Here is a 21,116-nt window from a genome sequence, read left to right on the forward strand (position 1 = left end):
TTTGCTATTGACAAAATGTTTTCCTTCCGGTGGAACATTTTCTTTTCTGGCCAAAAAGTGTATTTTAGACGTGAGGTGGGGGGCTCAGAGTGTTCCCTCCTCTCTAAACCACAAGTTTCACCGTTTTATTGTTCTTTACACTAGACAAAATAGCAATGTAGCAATGACAAATTGTGTATAAATGCAGAAGTGTAGGTGACGATGGACACAAGGTAGCATTTGGTGTTAGAGTAGACGCTTTGTTGTCATGTTGCAGAGGGAGTTATGTGGTCTGTCCTCTCATCTTTGGTCCTTGTTTGAACTCCACGACATTCTTGGAATTGCCTGGATTTGTTTCCTGGAGTTGGATCCTTCCATAATGGCAACAGGCACGGAAGCACTTGTTACCAACAGAACCTTTTGATGTTTCCCAATTAAGGGAACATGACAGCATTGCATGAAATGCAGACTCTATCCATATTTGGTGTGTGAAAAACGTATTTCTGTGAGTTGTTGTGGAGGTGTCCAGGCTCTTCTGAAGTGTGTGTCCTTTTTTTGTGGTCCTTTTACAATGTGTTGTGTATTGATGGTCCTCATAGAGTGGTTTTGCAAAGATGGATAGGACACCATGTGTAGTGTACACCTTTAAGAGTAACCATGACGTCACTAGGTAGCCAGGAAGCGAGTGGTGATCGATGGCAGAATGTATGTATCTGTATTGTGTAACACATTTATCTATTAAATAGTTACAGCTATTATTTGAATGTTCAAACTGTCATCTAGACAGACAGTTGATGATAAGTTGTTTTGTTTTGTTTTCTTAAAAAGAAAGGAAGGGATGTAGTGTACACCTTTAAGAGTAACCATGACGTCACTAGGCAGCCAGGAAGCGAGTGGTGATAGATGGCAGAATGTATGCTCTGTATTGTAAGAGTGACCACCAGTAAAGCATCCAATTCTATTGTAACCTCAACGACATGTGTGGACATTCAGATTATTAAACTATGAATTACTTATTAATACAGTTATGATGGCAGTTGCCAAATGTGTGCATAATATATAAATCATCATTTATTTTGTAGTAAACTATGTAGAAAAATATTACAACTGATGGTATACACTACAGCATATGTCATATACTGTAAATGACAATGTTTGTGACAATTATGATGTTGTGTATACATGTTGAATGACAATATGTAAGTGTAGTGGCTACAATGCATAACAGGGTTATGGGGAAAAAATGAGTTGTGACCTGTGGACCTCGGCTGTTTCCAATGATTGGTTCACTTCTGACTGGCTCATCCTCTGTCTATTGTCCTCTCTGCGCTCAGCTGAGAAGTGAAGGTCGTTGTTATTGTAAATACTGTAGGTTGTTTATTAGAATGAGTTCCATACACATCCAACAACGTGCATTTGATAATGGTATTGTTGTATTCATGCAGTAAATTAAAGTCTGGCAGTGTAGTGGATACAATGCATTGCATGAGAAAACACAAGTAGTTATACCTGTGGCCTCCAGTGACTGACCGCCTCTTCCTCTGTTGACTGTCCTCACCGCAGTATTAGCTGAGATTGAGAAGTGCAGATAGTTGTAATGTATGCTTTATATTTGTTAGTACAACACATAATGGAATCTGCACAATACGTTATGTGTGACAATGGTGTCATGAGCACAATGCTTTACAGGGTTACCCATTAAAACCGGGAAATCTGTGTTGGCTTTCAAAAAATAGCAGATATAACAGTATTTGTGTAATGGCTACTAGCAACAAAAGAGCACACAACCTAAAGATTTGAACAAATATGTTTTCCTCCGTGTGGAACCAACCACGCCTGGAGATGCGTGGCTAGTGTTATGGCGAGTGTATGGTTTCGCATTCATGAATCATGCGATGTGTTAAACAAGTCAAGTTAAACTTTGTTTGCAAATCGTGTTGCTAGTGTTTGGGCTGAAAGCCACAAGGATTGGTCAGTAAAGACACCCCAACCATGCTGCATGAATTAGCCAGCACTTCCGTGTGAATCACTTTCAGTATCCTTGGAACAAAACTAAACAGTGCAGTATAAGCACAGTGCATTATAATTGTGGCCATTGCTTAGAAATAATGATCAAAAGGTTAAAAAAATACAGGATACCAGTCATGTTATTAAAAAGATGTTATAATAATAATAACATAATTATAAATAAAATATAGAAAATACATGAAAAAAGTAATCGGAAAATCCCGGCCCCTTCACGCATTAGAATGTCCTTCTAATGCGTGACGGGGCCGTGACTTTTCCACTACTTTTTTCATTTAAAAAAATATATATATATATTTTAATGTTTATTTTATGTGCCGGTGCAGTGAGCAGCACTGGTGTCGGTAACTAGGCAACAATGACAGCGCAGGGCAGGCACAGACGGAGGATTGGCACAGAGTGCACCGGTTGCAGCCACGGGAAGTGTGTGCCCTTGGGAGGTCCTGCGTGCCCCCCGCCAGCACAATTTAGCTGGCTTTAATATTTCATTTAATTTTGTTCATTATTGTTAAATTCAGTGTTTAAGACAGGAAGCTTGCCTTCTCCAAAATGGCGCCCGAGATACAGACGCCTCAGAGCCGGAGGAGGCGTATACCTTTATATGTCTATGAGTCTAACAGCCGCCCCTCCCCCCTCCCCCCTCCACAGCTCAGTCAGCAGCCAGGCTGTATAGCAGGCTCCCAGTTCCTACTACTTCCTAATACTACACCACCCAAAAACCACCCATTTCGGAACCCCCCTCCACCTAGGGCGCCTATAGGACGCGCCGGCCCTGCCTGTAATGCACCGTTCTGCCTTTTCCCTTTTGCCGGGGTAGCTGTCTCAAATGTAGGTGAAATACCCAGATGTCTGCATGTCTGTGGCACACAGGTGCTGTTGGACCTGTGCTTCTAGTGTGTCCCTCCAACCCCTCAGTACCACACCAGTGTAGTGTAGAGTGGGTGTGTTACAGTCAGGGACAGGACAAACTGTGGGGATCGTTAGTGGAGTTTCAGGAGCAGGGGAGTGGGGCAGGGGTCCAGGGACAGGGTAGTGGGACAGAGGTCCAGGGGGTCTCAGATGAAAGTGGTTCTGGAGCATTGAAGAGGGGCTGTGATGGGGGTGGGGTTCAAGTGACTCTGATTCTGGGTCTCTGAGTCTCTTACAAATCCACAGGGATCTGAGTTCATATCAACCACTGTTCATTCCTCTCCTCGCTATAAATGACTTATGTGTGTTAGTGTTCTTAGGCTCCTTGCTATTAATGACTTGTCCTGACATGTGTGTTTGTGTTGTTATCGTATACATGATGTGTCGTAGAGACATTCTCTTCATGAAACGCAAACTTTCCTATCCATTGATCCAGGTTGACACAAAATGTACTGTAAATGGCCATGAGAATGTACATTTTTTATTGATTGTACAAGTCATTTAGAAATGAAGCCAGGTGCACAATAGTCTAAATAATAATAAAAAAAATCGTATTTCCATTGTGGTCCTTTGGTTGTGACAGGAGAAAAGAAAAGGGGGGTACCTAAAAAAAACGGCACAAAATGAATACAGTAGGCTGTATATTTTAAATGCAAATAAAAACGGAACACATCAGTCTTGTATTTGTAATTTCGGTTAGTGCAGTTTCTTCCCACCTCTTGTGGTTGGCTTATTAATATAGTGGTATTTCAATAACGGCCGATCTACACCAGACTTTTCAAAGCGAGTGTATGCGTGGCGCTTACATCGCGTTTGTTTAGATCCAATTCATATCAATGATACCGGCTACACCGCATACGCAGGCTTTAAAATAGGACTGGATCGAAAAGTGTGTGTGTGCGTATATGCGCACGTGTGTATGTGTGTGTGCGAAAAGTCTCTGGTGTAGATCGGCCATAATGTTATTATTGCAACATCACTAGACTTCCCCCGTTATTTTTGTGTAGTATGTAAATGACCTTTGTCTTTGTAATCCTCTCCCCTCTCTTTAGTGAACAATGGCCAGCTGCCCAGATCTAGCAGTGATTGATGAGAAGAGTCTGGACAAGAAGGACTGGAAGGTGATTGGTAGTGGTGGATTTGGTCAAGTCTATGGGGTCAGACATCTTGGATGGAGACGGGATGTGGCCATTAAAGTATTAGGTCTTGATAACGGGTAAGTGATGAGGATTTAAAAGATACAAACTGTATTTCAAAGTACTTACACTGCATTTGTTCTTGGACACACACACACACACACACACACACACACACACACACACACACACACACACACACACACACACACACACACACACACACACACACACACACACACACAATTAAATTAAATACTTATATATATTGAAACCCTCTCATTGTCAGATCCTCAGATAAGAACTTGGATCGTGAGTCTAAACTGATGCGATGTGCAGCGAGCCCCCATGTCATCCAGGTCCTGGGGGTCTTCAGGGGCCGTCTACCATCTGTCTCTGACATACAGATCGGCCTGGTCATGGAATTGATGGAGAGAGGATCCCTCGCCTCCTTGCAGGTCATCTTTTTCCCCTTTATTGATTCATTGATTTATTTGATGATCCAGTGATGTTGAACAATTTCCAACATAGTGAGTCCTTGTAAAAAAAAAATCATTTTTGTCTTTCATCTGAAAAGGTTATGATTATGGTTATATTTGTGTGTGTATATATATATATATATATATATATGTTTGAACTGATCTGACAATTAAACAAAAAGAACTTCCCTTATTCTTAAAAGAAAACGATTCACAATTGTCACATCATCTTCTCTCCCACTTGGAGGAGACCCCTGGCAGACCAAGGACCAGATGGAGGGATTAGAACTCCTCACTGGCCTTGGAACGCCTTGGGATCCCCCAGGAGGAAGTGCCTAATGTTTCCTGGGAAAGTCTGGAGCTCTCTGCTGAAACTGTTGCCCCCAGGATCCGAGCGGTTAAAGATGGATGTATGGATGGATATCATCTTCATGATATCCTTCTTGATCCATCATCATGCCATCTTTATCTAAAATTCTAAATCAAATATAAATATATAGAGAACATAAAGTATACCATTAATGGTAATATAGTATGCAGTAGTCTTCTTCTTCTTCTTCTTCTTCTTCTTCTTCTTCTTCTTCTTCTTCTTCTTCCTCTTCTTCTTCTTCTTGCTAATTCCCATCAGGGTCGCCACAGCAGATCTTCTATTTCCATTTGCTTCTGTTCTCTGCGTCTCCCTCGGTCACTCCAGCATGTTATTATTGTGGGGTAGTTATCCTCATTATTTGTGTGCGAGCACACAATGTCCACTATTTATTGTCACTATTTATTTATTATTCTCCGCAAAACGAATTACTCCTACACACTTACACCTGGAAACCTCATTCAAACTTTAACATGTTCAGTTTACTGAGGACACACATGCTTGTACATGAAACAAATGTTTTGTGTTTTTTTAAATATTTAACTTTAAAAGTTAAGAAAATTATAATGGAAGTCATTTGAAGATTTTAGTACATCACAACTCCTTCATACTTTCACCTAGAAACTCGATTCACAATTAAAAAAATCCACCTTACTGTGGACATGCACGCTTGAGATTTTTACTTCGATTTTTTTTTTTTTATATTTAACTTTAAGCACCCAATGCATGTCCAATGGGTTTTGCTAGTGGAGAGAGAGAAGGACAGGAATGACCCATGTTTTCTTAAAGTCACAATTTTCTTTTTTTTACACTACAGATATTTTTTTTACATCACCAAGTTTGCATGGGTCTACTTTCCGATACTGCACAGCCACCCCAACTCCCACATCACATGACATACCCCCCTCTGTCTACTTTGACTATTGTGATGCGTTGTGAGCTTGTAGAGCTGCTATTTTGAAAAAAGCTTGACAATCTTTGGAAAATGTGAGTAGTCTTACATTGTACTTAAAGTATATTTTGATGCCAATACTTTTGTACATTCGGACCATACAGCTATATACTATCTATATACAGTATACTCCCTCAGAAGTACACTCTATTTCCAGGTTTGGTCATAAACTCTATGACAAAAGAGGGGGGTTTTGGGCCACAGAAGCATGCGCTCCACTCTTGCAGTACCAGATTTGGCCACTAGTTAATTCTTGCTTCCAAAAGCCCCTGCTGCCCTGGGGGCTTCAGGCTTTGTATTGGGCAGTATCTGAACTCAGCACAATCTGAACTCGGCTATTTCAAAACTGTCCTGAAAACAAAATAAAAACATCTTTCAGGAGACCACAAGGGGAGGTACAGTAAATGTAAATTCCCATCGAAAGGAGGTGTCATTCACTGCCGCCGTTTTTCCTTTTTCTCCTTTGTACATATAGTGTTTGTATTTGTTGATGTGTTATTGTGTTACGTTTTTTTTTTATTGAATACGATGGAAACAGCAGATATTTACAAATATCTTTTTTTTTACATCACCAAGTTCGCACAGGTCTGCGATCTACAATGTGATGCCACAGAAAATCCACTGAATGTTCAAAGTTTTTTGGGTGTAATTGAGGTCATAAAACAAAATAAAACAAAAATGCAAAATGAATGTCATAAAACCTTTAAGAATGATATATTTAAATGAGCCTTTATTCATTCTGCTTTAACCCCTCCATCAACAGACAAAACTAAACCACCCTCTACCCTGGTCCCTGGTCTTTCGACTGGCTCACCAAGTGGCTCGGGGCATGGAGCACCTTCACAGTCTCAAACCTGATCCCATCATCCACAAGGACCTGAAGCCTGGCAATGTACTGCTGGACACAGACCTAAATGTCAAGGTGAGTCCCAGACAAATGTTTGGATGATTACCGTCAGTGATGATGGGTCAAGCATGTCCATCCTCTGGGATTGTTCAAGCTCATATTCATTCAGTTATTGTTTTTGATTGATTGAATACTTTATTAGTCATGTAAAACAGCATGAGTACAGTCAGACATTTAGGCTAAAAGGATAACACAACAAAGTCCTGGGGACTTGTTTCCATTGTGGATCTATGTATTCAATTCATAAACATGGCATAAAAATAACACAATAATACATGTCATCAACAAATACAAAACACTATATATACAAAGGAGAAAGGGTAAAAATGTCGGCAGTGAATGACACCTCCTTTCTATGGGAACATTGGCCCCGATTCATAACGAGGGTCGTAAATATGGGGTAAATAAAGTTCGTAAATGGAGGTCATATTTTGGTAGTCACAAACGGACGTGCAATTCCCAAAGGGGTTCGTATATCCCAGAGACGTGCGTATGACCAGGTGTAGGAGCTGATTAATCTCGAAGTCTGCATCCAACAGCATCCAACTTTAACGTCACTTTACGGCACAGTGTTGCCATGTCCGCTTATTATAAGCGAATTTGTGCTTATTTTTCTGTAAAGTTGCTTTTAAATATTGGTAACAGAGTGGGGTGCGGTTTTTTGGGCTTGCTTCTAAAGTGTAGTTGGTTATTTGGGCTTGCTTCACAATTGTTCAATTGTTTTAACCGGTGGTTCTCAAATATTTTTATGTCATGGACCCCCAAGTTAATATGTAGGCAAATTTATCCCTATAAGCCCCATCTGAAAATGTTTTGTGCCAGCTGGAGGCAGATTTGTGTTGTTAGAATAGATTTTTTTTAAATATAGCAGATCTACAAGCTCACAACGGTTTAATTAAAGTGCTTAAATGGCCTAAGTGCCAGTTGCTTCTTTTGGGCTTATTTTCATAGACCTGGTTGCTTATTTCTCTCACAAAATCTGGCAACACCGGAGTTGCAGAAGTTTAACTTCTCGTCCAAACTTACAGCTGTCGGGCGCATTGCCTTGACACTGACAGAGAACTTGAACATCATTCTGATCTGTCTGGAAGCGAGTCCCACTATTGCATGATGGATCAGCTGAACGTAATGTGTAATGTTTACAAGGTTTAACCCCGCCAGCAAATAATAGACTAATAACCTGGAAAGGATATAACATTGCTCACGTTTACCAGGTAAAAAGATGATGTTGAAAATAAATCCAGGGCATACAAGTGGAACGCTGCTATTCGATTATGGACCAGAGCTTATTGATTACTTATTGATTAAATTAGTTAATTTTTGATTAATATATCACTGTCCTACGTCTGAATGGGGAATGGATCTTCTGGACACAGCTTTCATCACTATAGTTTCCTCATCAGATGGTAACATTTATTAGGCTGTTGTGTGTGGCGTTCATGTGATCAATATACAGTAGAGTAGCCTACAGTAGGCTATTAGCCTACAAATTAATACCGCGGCACGGACACTGGTGCGTCAGTCCCTCCGCAGTTTCATTAAGGCATGATAGCCTATTTTCATTATTACGTGACACTTTGGCTGAGATGGCCCGCTGGCAAACACACTGGGACCTATATAATTCAGCTCTAAATGGAACTGATAGACTAGAAAATAAATAAAAAGCGGTGGAATCTACATCATGTCTATATTATGCATAGGCTACAAGCAATACATTGTTTGTTTTTATTTTTTATAAATATGTGTTGACAAATGTTGGTCACATATATATTTTATTGGAGGTTTGCCACTGTTGTAATTGATTTTGGCATGAAGAATAAAGCATTCTAAAGACATACGCACATTTCAGCCCTGGTAAGACAGCCTCGGGGCTGACCTGAGAACGTGCGCACCTGACGCACCAAACACAGACCAAAAAACGTTTATGAATCCGACTGCAGGTGTAGGATTTGTCCTAAATGCCAGTACGTACAAAATATGGTCGTAAATCCCTTTATGAATCGGGGCCATTGCATTTACCTCGCTTTGTGTTCTCCTGAATGGATTTTCAGGCCTGTTTTGAAAGAAGCCAGTAATCCACATTGTGTAATGGATGGTGTCAGGGCATTCCACATTGTGTTGGTAGAGTAGTAGAATGAGAATCTTCTAGTTGAGAACGCCACCAGATCAAGTCTCATCACATTTCAATGTAACATACGTATAACAAGTTAATTCATACATACTCTCACAAGTCAGTCTGTCTCTCCACGTTCAACCTCTCTTCATTCTCATTCCCTATAAGCTATCTCACACACACCCTCATTCCCTCAGTGCAACTATGGCGGTCCGTACAGCTGTCAATGTCAAATTTCCTCCACCTCCCCGGCCTCCTCCCTGTGGCATTTAATTTCATATTGTTAATAGGATGATTCTGTGGATTGTACTGTGGTTCTATTTGTACTATGATATGTGGTAGTTTAATTATGCATTGAAGGTTGACTGTTACGTTCATGTAATAACTGTATCTGATGCTCTGCTCTAGGGGGTTTGTGATCTCAGAAATTGACAATGTCTCACGGATGGACGCGTTGTGAGCTTGTAGATCTGTTATGTTTGATGAGCAAAACAGTCCTATGACGGAGCAGAATTGTTGGTTGAAGTGAAAAGTGAAAAACTCATTAATTCAGTTTATGTAACATGGAATAACTCAGACAATGATAGTTCAAGCCTATCCTATCTATGTTCAACAACAACCACAGTTATTATGTCCACCCTTCGGGTCCTATTTTTTTGTAATGCATACTAACGCGTGCTATATCATCATTCACTCTTGCTCTCTCTCTCCTAACCCTCTCTCTATTCACTTCTCTGCATGTCTCTCTTCCTCCGTCTCTGTTCCCTTTATTTTCTCTCCATTCTGCTCTCTTTTCATCCAGATCACTGACTTTGGCCTTTCCAAGTTTGTCAACAATTCGACGTCTGCTCATATCAAGGGGGCGGGAACGACAAGCTACATGCCTCCAGAGGCCTTCTCCTTGTCATACAAAGCCACCCCCGCCTTTGATGTCTACAGGTATTCATCATTAGACACAGACAACCTGTGGGATTGTCTGTGTCTATCTAATCATATCCTCAACTCAATCAACTCAGCTGTCTGTTGCGGCAATAAAGCCCTGTGAATGTCCAACATAAATCATGAACTGCTTATTATGTGTAGTGGATAGGCTTCATACCATTCAAGTAGAAAGTCATGTTGTCATGTAGTTATGTTGATCTTTCTATTTTATTAGATTTGTTTTAGTTTTGTTTAACAGAAAGTACATACATATAGCTACTTCTGTCTGTGCAAACTAACCTAAGTTCACGTAGGCCTATGTGTACAGTGACAAATACCCCAACAATATGGACATTTTATCTAGTTGCTATTTTTTATGTTTTTGTTTGTGTTCTCAATTGGCAAATTAAACATGAATGCTATGTAAGGTAAATGCTGACATTCCTGATGTCTCTCTTTTTATTTTAGCTATGGGATACTTCTGTGTTCCATTGTGAAGGGGAAAGAACCATATGGCAAGTGATTTTCTCTCTCCTTTATTTTTTCTTGCTTTGTCTTAATTTCCACTTCTCTCTCCATCAATCTCTCACTCTTTTAAATCACACATTGCCTCTGACTCACATGTGGCATCTTTGGCTCTTTGGCTTAATGTTAATTCAACAATAGCAATAATTAGAAACACATCGTTTGACAAGTAACTATTCTCCTATAGATTACTAAAAATTCTCTTCAATTCATCCATCCCCCCCCCCCCCCCCCCATCTTCTATCCTCCACTCTCTCAGATTCCATCCCCGCCATCATAGAGCATCTGGTCCCTCAGGGACAAAGGCCGTCCCTGGATGAGGTTGACCCAGAGCAGGCCACAGGGCTGGAGGACCTGGTAAAGCTCATGGAGAGGTGCTGGCACCAAGAACCAGATAAAAGACCTCTGTTTCCAGGTGAGAAGGCTGCTATGCATGCAACAACCATCACTTGGATGGAAAGTTGAATAGTTTTAGACCTCCAAACTGCAGAGATAGGCTTGCTGACACTGGTGAACTAATCACCAACGGAAGAAAAATGAAATGCCACTGAACACAATAGAATATAAGAGAATATAATGGAGTAGAAAAGTTGAGACAGCAGTTCCTGGAGAATACTGTGTGGGCTTGCTGAAAGCAAATATGCTCAGTAGAAATAGCATTTGAGAAGAATGTATGTTATAGAAGCAGCAATGAACTTGAAAGTTGGAAAACAAATCACACTCATTGTGCGGTGTCTTTGATGAGTTTATTTACGAGAGGAACAATGTTTAATCCCTGTCCATTAATTTCAATAGGCTGCTTACCCACGCCACTTCAAGCAATAACTGTGCAAATACTAATTAAGGGTTAAATAGGTAACTTTGAGCCTAAATAAAAAAAATTGAAGGGGTGCCACTGCCTCTGTCTCCCCCCCCCCCCCCCTCATAGAAATATGTCTCCCATGCGCAGTAGGGTCACCTCCGTGCGCAACCTTGTGCGCAGCTTACCACGGCCTCAGCTGTGGTAAGCTGCACTTCCAGAGTCGGCCACCAGGCGACTCCAGCTTTACTTGGGCTTGAAGCATGCGCAGTAGCGCTAATCTGGCAATACCAGACGTGGACAATAGTTCAGTCTTACCTCAAACATCCACCGCAGTCCTGGGGTCTTGGTCTGAGCAGCTGAATCAACTTTATGTCTGTGTTGTTCCCAGAATGCACTGCTGTGACAAAAGGTCTATATGAGAAGCAAACGAGTGGGATTAATGACGCCGTCGACGAAGTGAAAAAGAAGCTGGTAAAGAACACATGATGCATTCAAAACTCATTCACTCACTTTAAAACTATAGGACACATTATTCATTCTAAACTCATTCACTCACTTTAAAACTATAGAACACATGATGCATTCAAAACTCATTCACTCACTTTAAAACTATAGGACACATGATGCATTCTAAATTCATTCACTGACTTTAAAACTATAGAACACATGATGCATTCTAAACTCATTCACTCACTTTAAAACTATAGAACACATGATGCATTCTAAACTCATTCACTCACTTTAAAACTATAGGACACATGATTCATTCTAAACTCATTCACTGACTTTAAAACTATAGAACACATGATTCATTCTAAACTCATTCACTCATGCACTAACAGTGATGTTATCCTTTTTTTATGTGCTGAAACACTTTTATGAGAAATATGTTTCATGAAACAGTATTGCAATCCTTTCTGTCTGTCTGTCTGTCTGTCTGTCTGTCTGTCTATGTTTTTTTTTTTTTTTTCATTTCTTTCTTTGCCTCATCTCCTACCTCTTTCAAGATATAATGTTGTTCAATAGAGCTCATATTGTACAATACCATACAGTACTTCATGTTGTTGAAATTAAATAACATGACTGTGTTCAACAGGATGGTGCTGAGGATCCAATAGGAGGTGAGCTTGTATTGTCCTTGTGCAGCTCAATGCTTGAGGCTTTTGTTTCCTGTTGTTTTTATTCTTCTTCCGCCCTTCTCTTATTAAACTTGGCACTATGGTAGATGGTTCTGCCAAACGGCCAAGAAATGAAACTCACAACTATTGGCAAAAGGGTGGCACTGTAGCACTCAATTGAAAAATGCAAACTTTGAACAGGCATAGCTCATGAACCGTTTGACCAACAGCAATGAAACGTCATTACACATATGTGTTCCCTCAAGACTAAAAACTTTACCACTTTGACCTTTGACCTCTGACCGTCTGTCATTTGGAATTATATGAAAAACTGTTAAATCTGGTAACAGTCTGGAGTTGCCTCAGAAGTTGGCAGACAACCTTCCGTGTGGTCAGGGTGTAGGCTACTTTCCAACTGATAAGAAAGCTATAGACCAACACTTTCCAACTGATAAGGTAGCACTATTCAACCAGAGAGAGAGAGAGAGAGGGGGATGCCGTTTAACTGTACTGCTAACAGAAAACTGGATGTGATACACATTTAGAAGTTGCTAGTATTTACGTACGTTGTGAGAAGGAGCAGCAGGGCTTTTTTGTTTAGTTTTTTGAAAAGGTCAGAAACTCAGAATGAAGGCTGAAGTCTGTGTTGCTATTCTGTCTGTCTGCTGCTCTTTCTCAAGACAATCTGAACAACATGGGGTCCAAACTGAAGGAGCTCAGAGACAAGATGGCTGGAGTGGAGAGAGATAATGAAGGTAAAATAAATATGGATCATGCTTAGCTCTGGTCCATAGTGTTAGAACTTCTCCTTAACGCTATGTGACTATACGTATATTTTTCCTCATGCGAACAGGAGCACAATGTCTACACTTAAGTAAAAAATAAACAACTTACAAAAACAAATGCGGTTTTAAGGTGTTTAAAGCCTACCCTCTGGCGGTGGGAAGACTCTGAGACACCCACCTTTATGTAAAATCCACTTTTTGGCCAGAAAATAAAATATTCCAGTGGACAGAGACATTTTTTAGTTACTCCAGTACCACCAACAGATCTGGTCATAGCGTTTTCATATTGAGCGAACGTGTATTTATAGCGTAGACATCGTTTACTCATTCAAATGAGGAAAATACACGCTACAGTCGCATAGCGTTAAGGAGAACTCCTGACACTACGGACCAGAGCTAGATCATACTATGCTGATTACATCAACCAAAGTCAAATGAATTCAGTGACTATTTTTCTGCTGGTTTCAGTCCTAAATTCAAGTGATCTTTATCCCTGCTGGTTTCAGTCCTAACGTCCAAACTGGCAGACATGGAGAAGAAGGTGGAGACTGTGATGCCACTAACGTCCAAACTGGCAGACATGGAGCAGACTGTGAAGGATATCATGACACAGATTGCAGGTGAATTTATAGAAAAGCTTGTTATGAAATGATGTATTCACCTGTTTCCTAGGCTGTGTGTTTTCCACTTCCTGTCGATTTCATTGGATATCATTGGTCATCTGACCAGTTTCATTGGATTTCATTGGATCAAATCGACAGGAAGTGGAAAACACACTGAATAGGAAACAGGTGAATAGGGCACAGCAGTGGCAGCCATTTTGTAGTGCAACAAATCGAACGCCCTTTTTTTCCCCCCACGTGACTCAACTGAAACATCACTCACCTCCCTTAGAGGGAGACTCTCAACCCTTTAAGGAACATCTGTGTCATTTTAGATTTCTTCGGCTATTCAAAAATAGCAGATATACAAGCTCATAGCACAGCACCAAGGTTGTAGATCTGGTATTTTTGAAAAATCTAGAAACTTTTAGCAAATCTTTGAATGTACTGTATTTGTTTTAAAGTGAACATTTTAAACTCCGATCTGTGCTTCTGGGGGTCCCTGGAACAACATATTTTGAGATGGGGGTCCGCGGCCAAATACATATCATTCTGGGGGTAGAATATATATTCAAAGATTTGCACACAGTTTTTTCCAAAATAGTAGATCTACAAGCTCATAGCGCGGCAGTAAGTTGCCATGCTATGAGCTTGTAGATCTGCTATTTTTGAATAGCCAAAGACATCTAAAGTGACACAGATGTGTTCACAGATTGAATGGGTTAAAGGACCACATGGTTGGTCAACCAAAATCACAACAATACAACTAAAACTATATCGTTCACCATGGTATTGTTTTATAGTTGTTGTTGCCATCCACTTGACTTAGAACCATTTTTAATACTATATATTTATACCTATAGTTATAGTACTCACTGTGTGAATGGCCCTTTAATCCAGTGGTTCCTAAACCTTTTAGCTCAAGACCCAAAAGAGAAATCAGATGTTTGCCCGGGACCCAAACTAGTGAAAATATTAGATCTACAAGCTAGCTCGTGGATCTGCTATTTTCACTACATTTGTTTAAAAAAATAATTGAATTCGTTTTTAATTCATGAAAGATTAAGCTTTTTTGGAATGTTTTTTTTTTCCTGTGTTAGTACAGGGTCAGATGCTGAAGACCATGGAGGCCAAGGTGACAGCCCGCGAAGGTGAAGTCAAGGAGCTGAGAGACACCGTGGTAGAACAGGGACACACTGTGGTAGTACAGGGTCAGATGCTGAAGACCATGGAGGCCAAGGTGACAGCCCGCGAAGGTGAAGTCAAGGAGCTGAGAGACACCGTGGTAGAACAGGGACACACTGTGGCAGTACAGGGAGAGAAGCTGAAGAAGAAGAAGAAGGACCAGAGAGACTTAGTGTCTGATTTTCGGGTGGAGTTGGGCATCAACAAACATGAGATGAAAGGTATGGCAAAACAAAATGCTGGTTCAAATGTTCAAGAGGCAACATGCTTATTGTGCCAAAAATGCAGCCTGAAGAATGTGTAAAGGTACAGGCTAAAATGTCTTCTTTCTCTGTGATATTTTTTCCAGAAATGTCTGCCAAATTGACTGTCAGTCAGAAGCAGGTCGAGGTCCTCCAGACCAGACTCAGTACCAGTGAAGACCAGGTCCAGAGCATCCAGACCAGACTCAGTACCAGTGAAGACCAGGTCCAGAGCATCCAGACCAGACTCAGTACCAGTGAAGACCATGTCCAGAGCATCCAGACCAGACTCAGTACCAGTGAAGAGCAGGTGGAGAACTTGAAGAAAGAAAGTGGAGGTAATTAGACCAGAATGATGTTCAGTCAATGCATGTATGAGAGGACAGTGTTGAAAAATGTCTTACTTTACGTATAACTCATTCAGTTGAGCTCAGAGATCTGATCATGTTTTCATCATGTAATTTACTGTATGTTTGACATAATCCACATAGGAGCAAATTCTGGTTAGAATGTTCAAGAGGCAACATGCTTATTGTGCCAAAAATGCAGCCTGAAGAATGAGTAAAGGTACGGGCTGAAATGTCTTCTTTCTCTGTGATATGTTTCCAGAAATGGCTATCAAATTGAGTGCGAGTGAGTCCCAGGTTGAAGACCACAAGAGAAGACTGGGTGCCACAGAGGTCCAGGTTGAAGACCACCATACCAGACTTGGTGCCACAGAGGTCCAAAGTAAAGGTAATGTGAACCTGATGATGTTCAGTGGATGCAGACAGGAAAGAGCAGAGTTGAAAAATGACTTAACCCTTTAAAACCTGGAAAGCATCTGTCATTGTAGCAGTTAACCCATTAAGACCTGAGGCCCATTCTACAAATGCCTTCTAAATCAGTGGTTCTCAGACTTGTTCATGCCAAGGATCCCCAAAATGTGTATTTGGCCGCGGACCCCCATCTGAAAATGTTTTGTGCCAGGGACCCCCAGAAGACAAGATTTGTGTAAAAACAATGCTTAAATTATTATGAATACAGCACAAAGTGATGCGCTGTGAGCTTGTAGATCTGCTATTTTTGAGAACTACTGATCTAAAGAGTTTTCTGAAAGACTGATGTTGCCGGTTTTAATGGGTTAATAATGTCACAATAATTTTAACCACTTTTACCATATTTTATACTTTGGCTTTTCAAAAATAGCAGATATACAAGCTCATAGCGTGTCTGTAGATCTGCTATATATTTGAAAAATCTGTCAAATTTGTGCAAATCCTTCAATACTTGTTTTTAAAGCGAACATTTGAACTCAAATCCCTGTTTCTGGGGGTCCCTGGAACAAAAATATTTTGAGATGGGGGTCCACGGCCATACATAATTGTGGGGGTCCTTGACATGATAAAGTGTTAGAACCACTGATATAGAAACATCTATTTTTCAGAAAACTGTTAGAGAAAACATTTGTAGAATCGCCCTCAGGTCTTAATGGGTTAAAGGAGCACTTCACCCATTTTCAACCTTTCTTCAATAGGTCCTCACTAAGGCTCATGATAAAATGGTACACATTTTGTCTCATCACAGTCTGTGTCTCAGAGGGCTGTGGACAGTTCAGAAACCCACCTACCAATGACATCATCATTAGACAGGCTTTACATTTTTTCCAAACAAGATTTCAACATATTTGTATTTACGCGAGAACAATGGCTTCCATTATAGCATGCTAATTTTCCAGGAATAGAAAGCCTGTGGTTTCTATTAGCTTGGATTCCCCATCGATGATGTCACTGGTAGTCAGGTTTCTGAACTGTCCACAGCCCTCCTCTGAGACACAGATGGGGTTGAACAAAATTGTACTGTACCATATTATAATGAAGATAGGTTGAAAATGGGTGAAGTGGTCCTTTAAGGGTTAATAACTTCAGTTGAACTCAGAGAATAGATACTGTGTTGATAATGTCATTTACTGTATTGGTCCATATAATCCACAAATGAAACTACTTGAGTATTTATGAGTGACTTAATGCTAATATTGTGTTGATTTCAGACCATGTTGTTCGGCTGTCCAACGTAGATAAGAAGCTGACTGCTACTGACAAACAAGTGCAGGAACTGAGGAGTAAGTATATTTACATAACATTATGTTCTAAAATGCATATTTGAAACTAGTAATCTAAGACTTTAAAATCAGTGTCCATAGTTAAACTAACAGAACCCTAGCATCCCAATTCTCTGGCAAACATTTAGGTAAAATTGCAGATCTACAAGCTCACAACATGCCGCAATGTGACGTGTTGTGAGCTTGTAGATTTTGTGTGGAGGGAAATACTAGCAAATCTAGTATACTATAATAACTAAGTATAAAGTGTTTAAACAATTAATTGTGGGATCGCTATAGGCGATCACACTAATGTTATTCCCACTATTTATTACAAATTTACCATTTGATCTTTTGAAAAAAATACTACTTTTAGAGATATTTTTAATTGCTAAAAAAAAACATTCATTTGAATGGGGAAATGCGATTTAGCTACAGTGGAGCCTGGCAACTGCTTATTAGACCTACGCAACACCATATTGGACCATAGCAACCACCTATTATACCCAAGCAACCGCCTATTAGGCCCTAGCAACAAACTTTTTACCCTAGCAACCACCTGTTTTTCCATAACAACCACCTATTAGACCCTAGCAACTGCCTATTAGACCCTAGCAAACGGCTGTCAGACCCTAGCTACCACAGTTTTACCCTAGCAACCACCTATTAGACCCTAGTAACCGCCTATTAGACCCTAGCAACCACCTCTTAGACCCTAGCAACTGCCTCTTAGACCCTAGCAACCACTATTTTACCCCCAAAAAAACAACATTTTACACTATTCAACAGTGACAACACTATCAAAACCTTTAGAACCGTAGACCTTTAAAACCTTTAGAACTTTAAATTCCTTTAAATCCTTTAAATCCTTTAAATCATTTAAAACCTTAAACCTTTAACATTACCAATACTTAAACACCTTTAACACTTAAAAAGCTATCAATACTCAATACTATCAACATTCTTAGCGATACCGCACTGTTTCTTCAGGAACAGTACTGTCTAGTTAATAAAGTTATTATAATGTGTAAATGTTAGATGGTGTCATGATCACAATATGTTACATTCAGCTGGTCTGAACCAAAGTAGTGACTTTACCTTATTCCAATATAAAAATATCACTGATTACAGTCTGACCAATGAGGTGATTGATACCACCTGACCTTTTATTGAAAGTTAAATCCATGTTTACAAGTAGATTAAAGTATTACAATGATCTTTATACTGGTTCTCCTATCATGACAGTTGAGATATAACAACTACTTCAGAGAAAGAATGTGATCAGATCCCTCTTTCAGCTTCCTGTTTTATTTAAAAATAAGATTATATTTAAAATGTTCTAGCCTCCTGTATCTATCTCAGAATGTCTGTCCTACTCTTACTGAACTTAATCAACTAAGATCCTACTGTAGAATGTAGACATTGTCTTAATAGAATAATACATTATTTTATATTATTATAAACAATGTGATAATGTTCCTGTGTTGACAGACAAACCAAAGGCCTTTTCTGTTGGTTTGAGTGATTCTGGAACAGTTGGACCATTTAGTTCTGAAACCACTCTGGTCTTATTATTCATTATTATTATTATTATTATTACATATATTATTCATTATTATTATTATTACATATATTATTCATTATTATTATTATTATTACATATATTATTCATTATTATTTAAAAAAAAACATTTAAAATAGTGAAAATATCAGATCTACAAAGAGCTTGTAGATCTGATATTTTCACTATTTCTTTTGACACTCTTGTATGATGAAGTAAGGCATTAAGTCTAAATATTGAGATGCAAGGTTTTCTGCCCGACAACAACGATATGTCGCTGTATGTCCAAAATCATTCCTTTTTTTATTATCATTTTAAAAACATTTTAAAATAGTGAAAATAGCAGATCTACAAGCTCATTGTGACGTGTTGTGAGCTTGTAGATCTGATATTTTCACTATATTTGCAAGACTCTAGTATGATGAAGTAGGGCGTTCATTTATGGAAAAATATGGAGATACGAGGTTTCTGCCCGACAACAACTTTATAATCATATACATAATTAGATAATTAATAGTATAATATGTGCTTTTATAACAATATAAATAATGTGATAATGCTCCTGTGTTGACAGATCCAACAAAGGTGGCCTTCTCTGTTGGGTTGAGTAATGATGGATATGTTGGACCATTTAGGTTACCAGTAAGTAAATTATGTTAATAATACCTTTACATTAAGTGATGACACTAAAGGGACATTTTGGACCACGGTTTTCTCACCTTTTCTATGATGATATGATATCTTAGGATGAATGGTACAGTAGAAAAATGTCATAACTACATCCCGGTTCCGGAAAAAAAAGCGGAGGTCTGGCTAGACGAGATTGACATCTCGAGATCTCAACCTCACCAAAAAAACAACAAAAAAAAGCATTTAAAAAAATGATCTAGTGCAAGGCCTATTGGCGCCTGTTTTAAGCTGTGGCGGACCCGTGACGGAGTTATGACACTTTTCTACTGTACCATTCATCCTAACATATCATAACATCATAGAAAAGGTAAGAAATCCGTGGTCCAAAATTCCCCTTTAATTGTGTCAATGAGCTTTACCATAAGTGAATAAGTTCATTATGTTAATGAGCTCTACATTAAGTGAATACGTTCATTATGTTAATGAGCTTAAAGGACGACTTCACCGCTTTTCAACCTATCTTCATATAATAGGTCCTCACTAATACTCATGATAAAATGGTAAAAAAAAAATCGACTCGGTCTGTGTCTCAGAGGAGGGCTGTGGACAGTTCAGAGTCTCGTCTACCAGTGACATCATCAATGGGGAATCCAAGCTAATAGAAACTGCAGGCTTTCTATTCCTGGAAAGTTGCAATGCAATAAAAGAAGCCATTGTTCTCGTGTTAATACAAATCTAAATAAAAAAATGTGAAATCTTGTTGGAAAAAAAAACATGCCTAACGATGATGTCACTGGTAGACGGGTTTCTGAAGTGTCCACAGCCCACCTATGAGACACAGACCAAGTATATATTTTTTTTACCATTTTATCATGAGCATTAGTGAGGACCAATTATATGAAGATAGGTTGAAAAGCGGTGAAGTCGTCCTTTAACACAGTCAATTATGTCTCACCAACTAATGACACAACTTACATCTGTGTGAAAACATCAGTAACAGCATGTGAAGGGTTAACTCTGCTGCGTCATTACAGGCTAAAATGTTCAAACACTCTTCTAGAATATATGTGAGCTTGTAGATCGACTATTTTAGAAACGTTTTTGAAAATCTTTAATTTGGAAAAAATAGAGTTTAAGTATTTAACAGTGTTTAACCCTTTAAGACCGGGAACGCATCTGTGTCATTTTAAGGGTTCTTTGCGCGGCACCGAGTGATCTGACATTTTAGAAGAAATGAGTAATGTGTAAATATGTGCAAACATTTGAATATATATATATATTAGAATCGGCCAAATCGCACACATTTTCATGATGTTAAAAGAATAGCAGATTAACAAGCTTGTAGATCTGCTATTTTTTGAATAGCCAAAGAAATCTAAAATGACAGATGCTTCCCCGGATTGAATGGATTAAAAAGCACCAACATGACCTGTGTGCTGTGTGTGTGTGTGTGTGTGTGTGTGTGTGTGTGTGTGTGTGTGTGTGTGTGTGTGTGTGTGTGTGTGTGTGTGTGTGTGTGTGTGTGTTTTCTAGGTTATTTTCGATCTCCAGTGAAAGGAGTTTATTACTTCAGATTCACTGCAGCTACCAAGGGATCATCAGAGGAGATGCAGATCAAGATGTATAAAAATAATCAGCTACTCATTTATAACTATGGACAGAATAATCATAAACATTATGAATACATGTCTAATGGACTGATAGTAGAGATGGAGAAGGGAGACACAGTAGACATGAGGGCACATGGTGGTCCATACAGGCTCTATGATAACACAGACAATAACAACACATTCAGTGG

At 39.4% G+C, this 21,116-nt stretch overlaps 1 protein-coding gene across 1 annotated transcript; it reads left to right on the top strand.

The window, feature by feature from the left end:
* Nucleotides 1-3,971: 3,971 nt before the first annotated feature.
* LOC308092360 (uncharacterized protein) lies at nt 3,972-18,512 on the top strand (the record flags this gene model as incomplete). Its single annotated transcript, XM_080438211.1, has 15 exons — nt 3,972-4,129; nt 4,339-4,507; nt 6,611-6,769; nt 9,670-9,806; nt 10,257-10,303; nt 10,573-10,728; nt 11,504-11,586; nt 12,212-12,236; nt 12,914-12,988; nt 13,525-13,638; nt 14,721-15,026; nt 15,155-15,385; nt 15,657-15,782; nt 17,077-17,148; nt 18,490-18,512. The coding sequence occupies 15 exons, from the start codon at nt 3,972-3,974 to the stop codon at nt 18,510-18,512; spliced, it is 1,881 nt and encodes a 626-aa protein (XP_080294337.1).
* Between the last annotated feature and the right edge of the window lie 2,604 nt (nt 18,513-21,116).

This window comes from Gymnoscopelus braueri, assembly GCF_963280865.1.
Source record: "Gymnoscopelus braueri genome assembly, chromosome: 9".
Taxonomy (NCBI): domain Eukaryota; kingdom Metazoa; phylum Chordata; class Actinopteri; order Myctophiformes; family Myctophidae; genus Gymnoscopelus; species Gymnoscopelus braueri.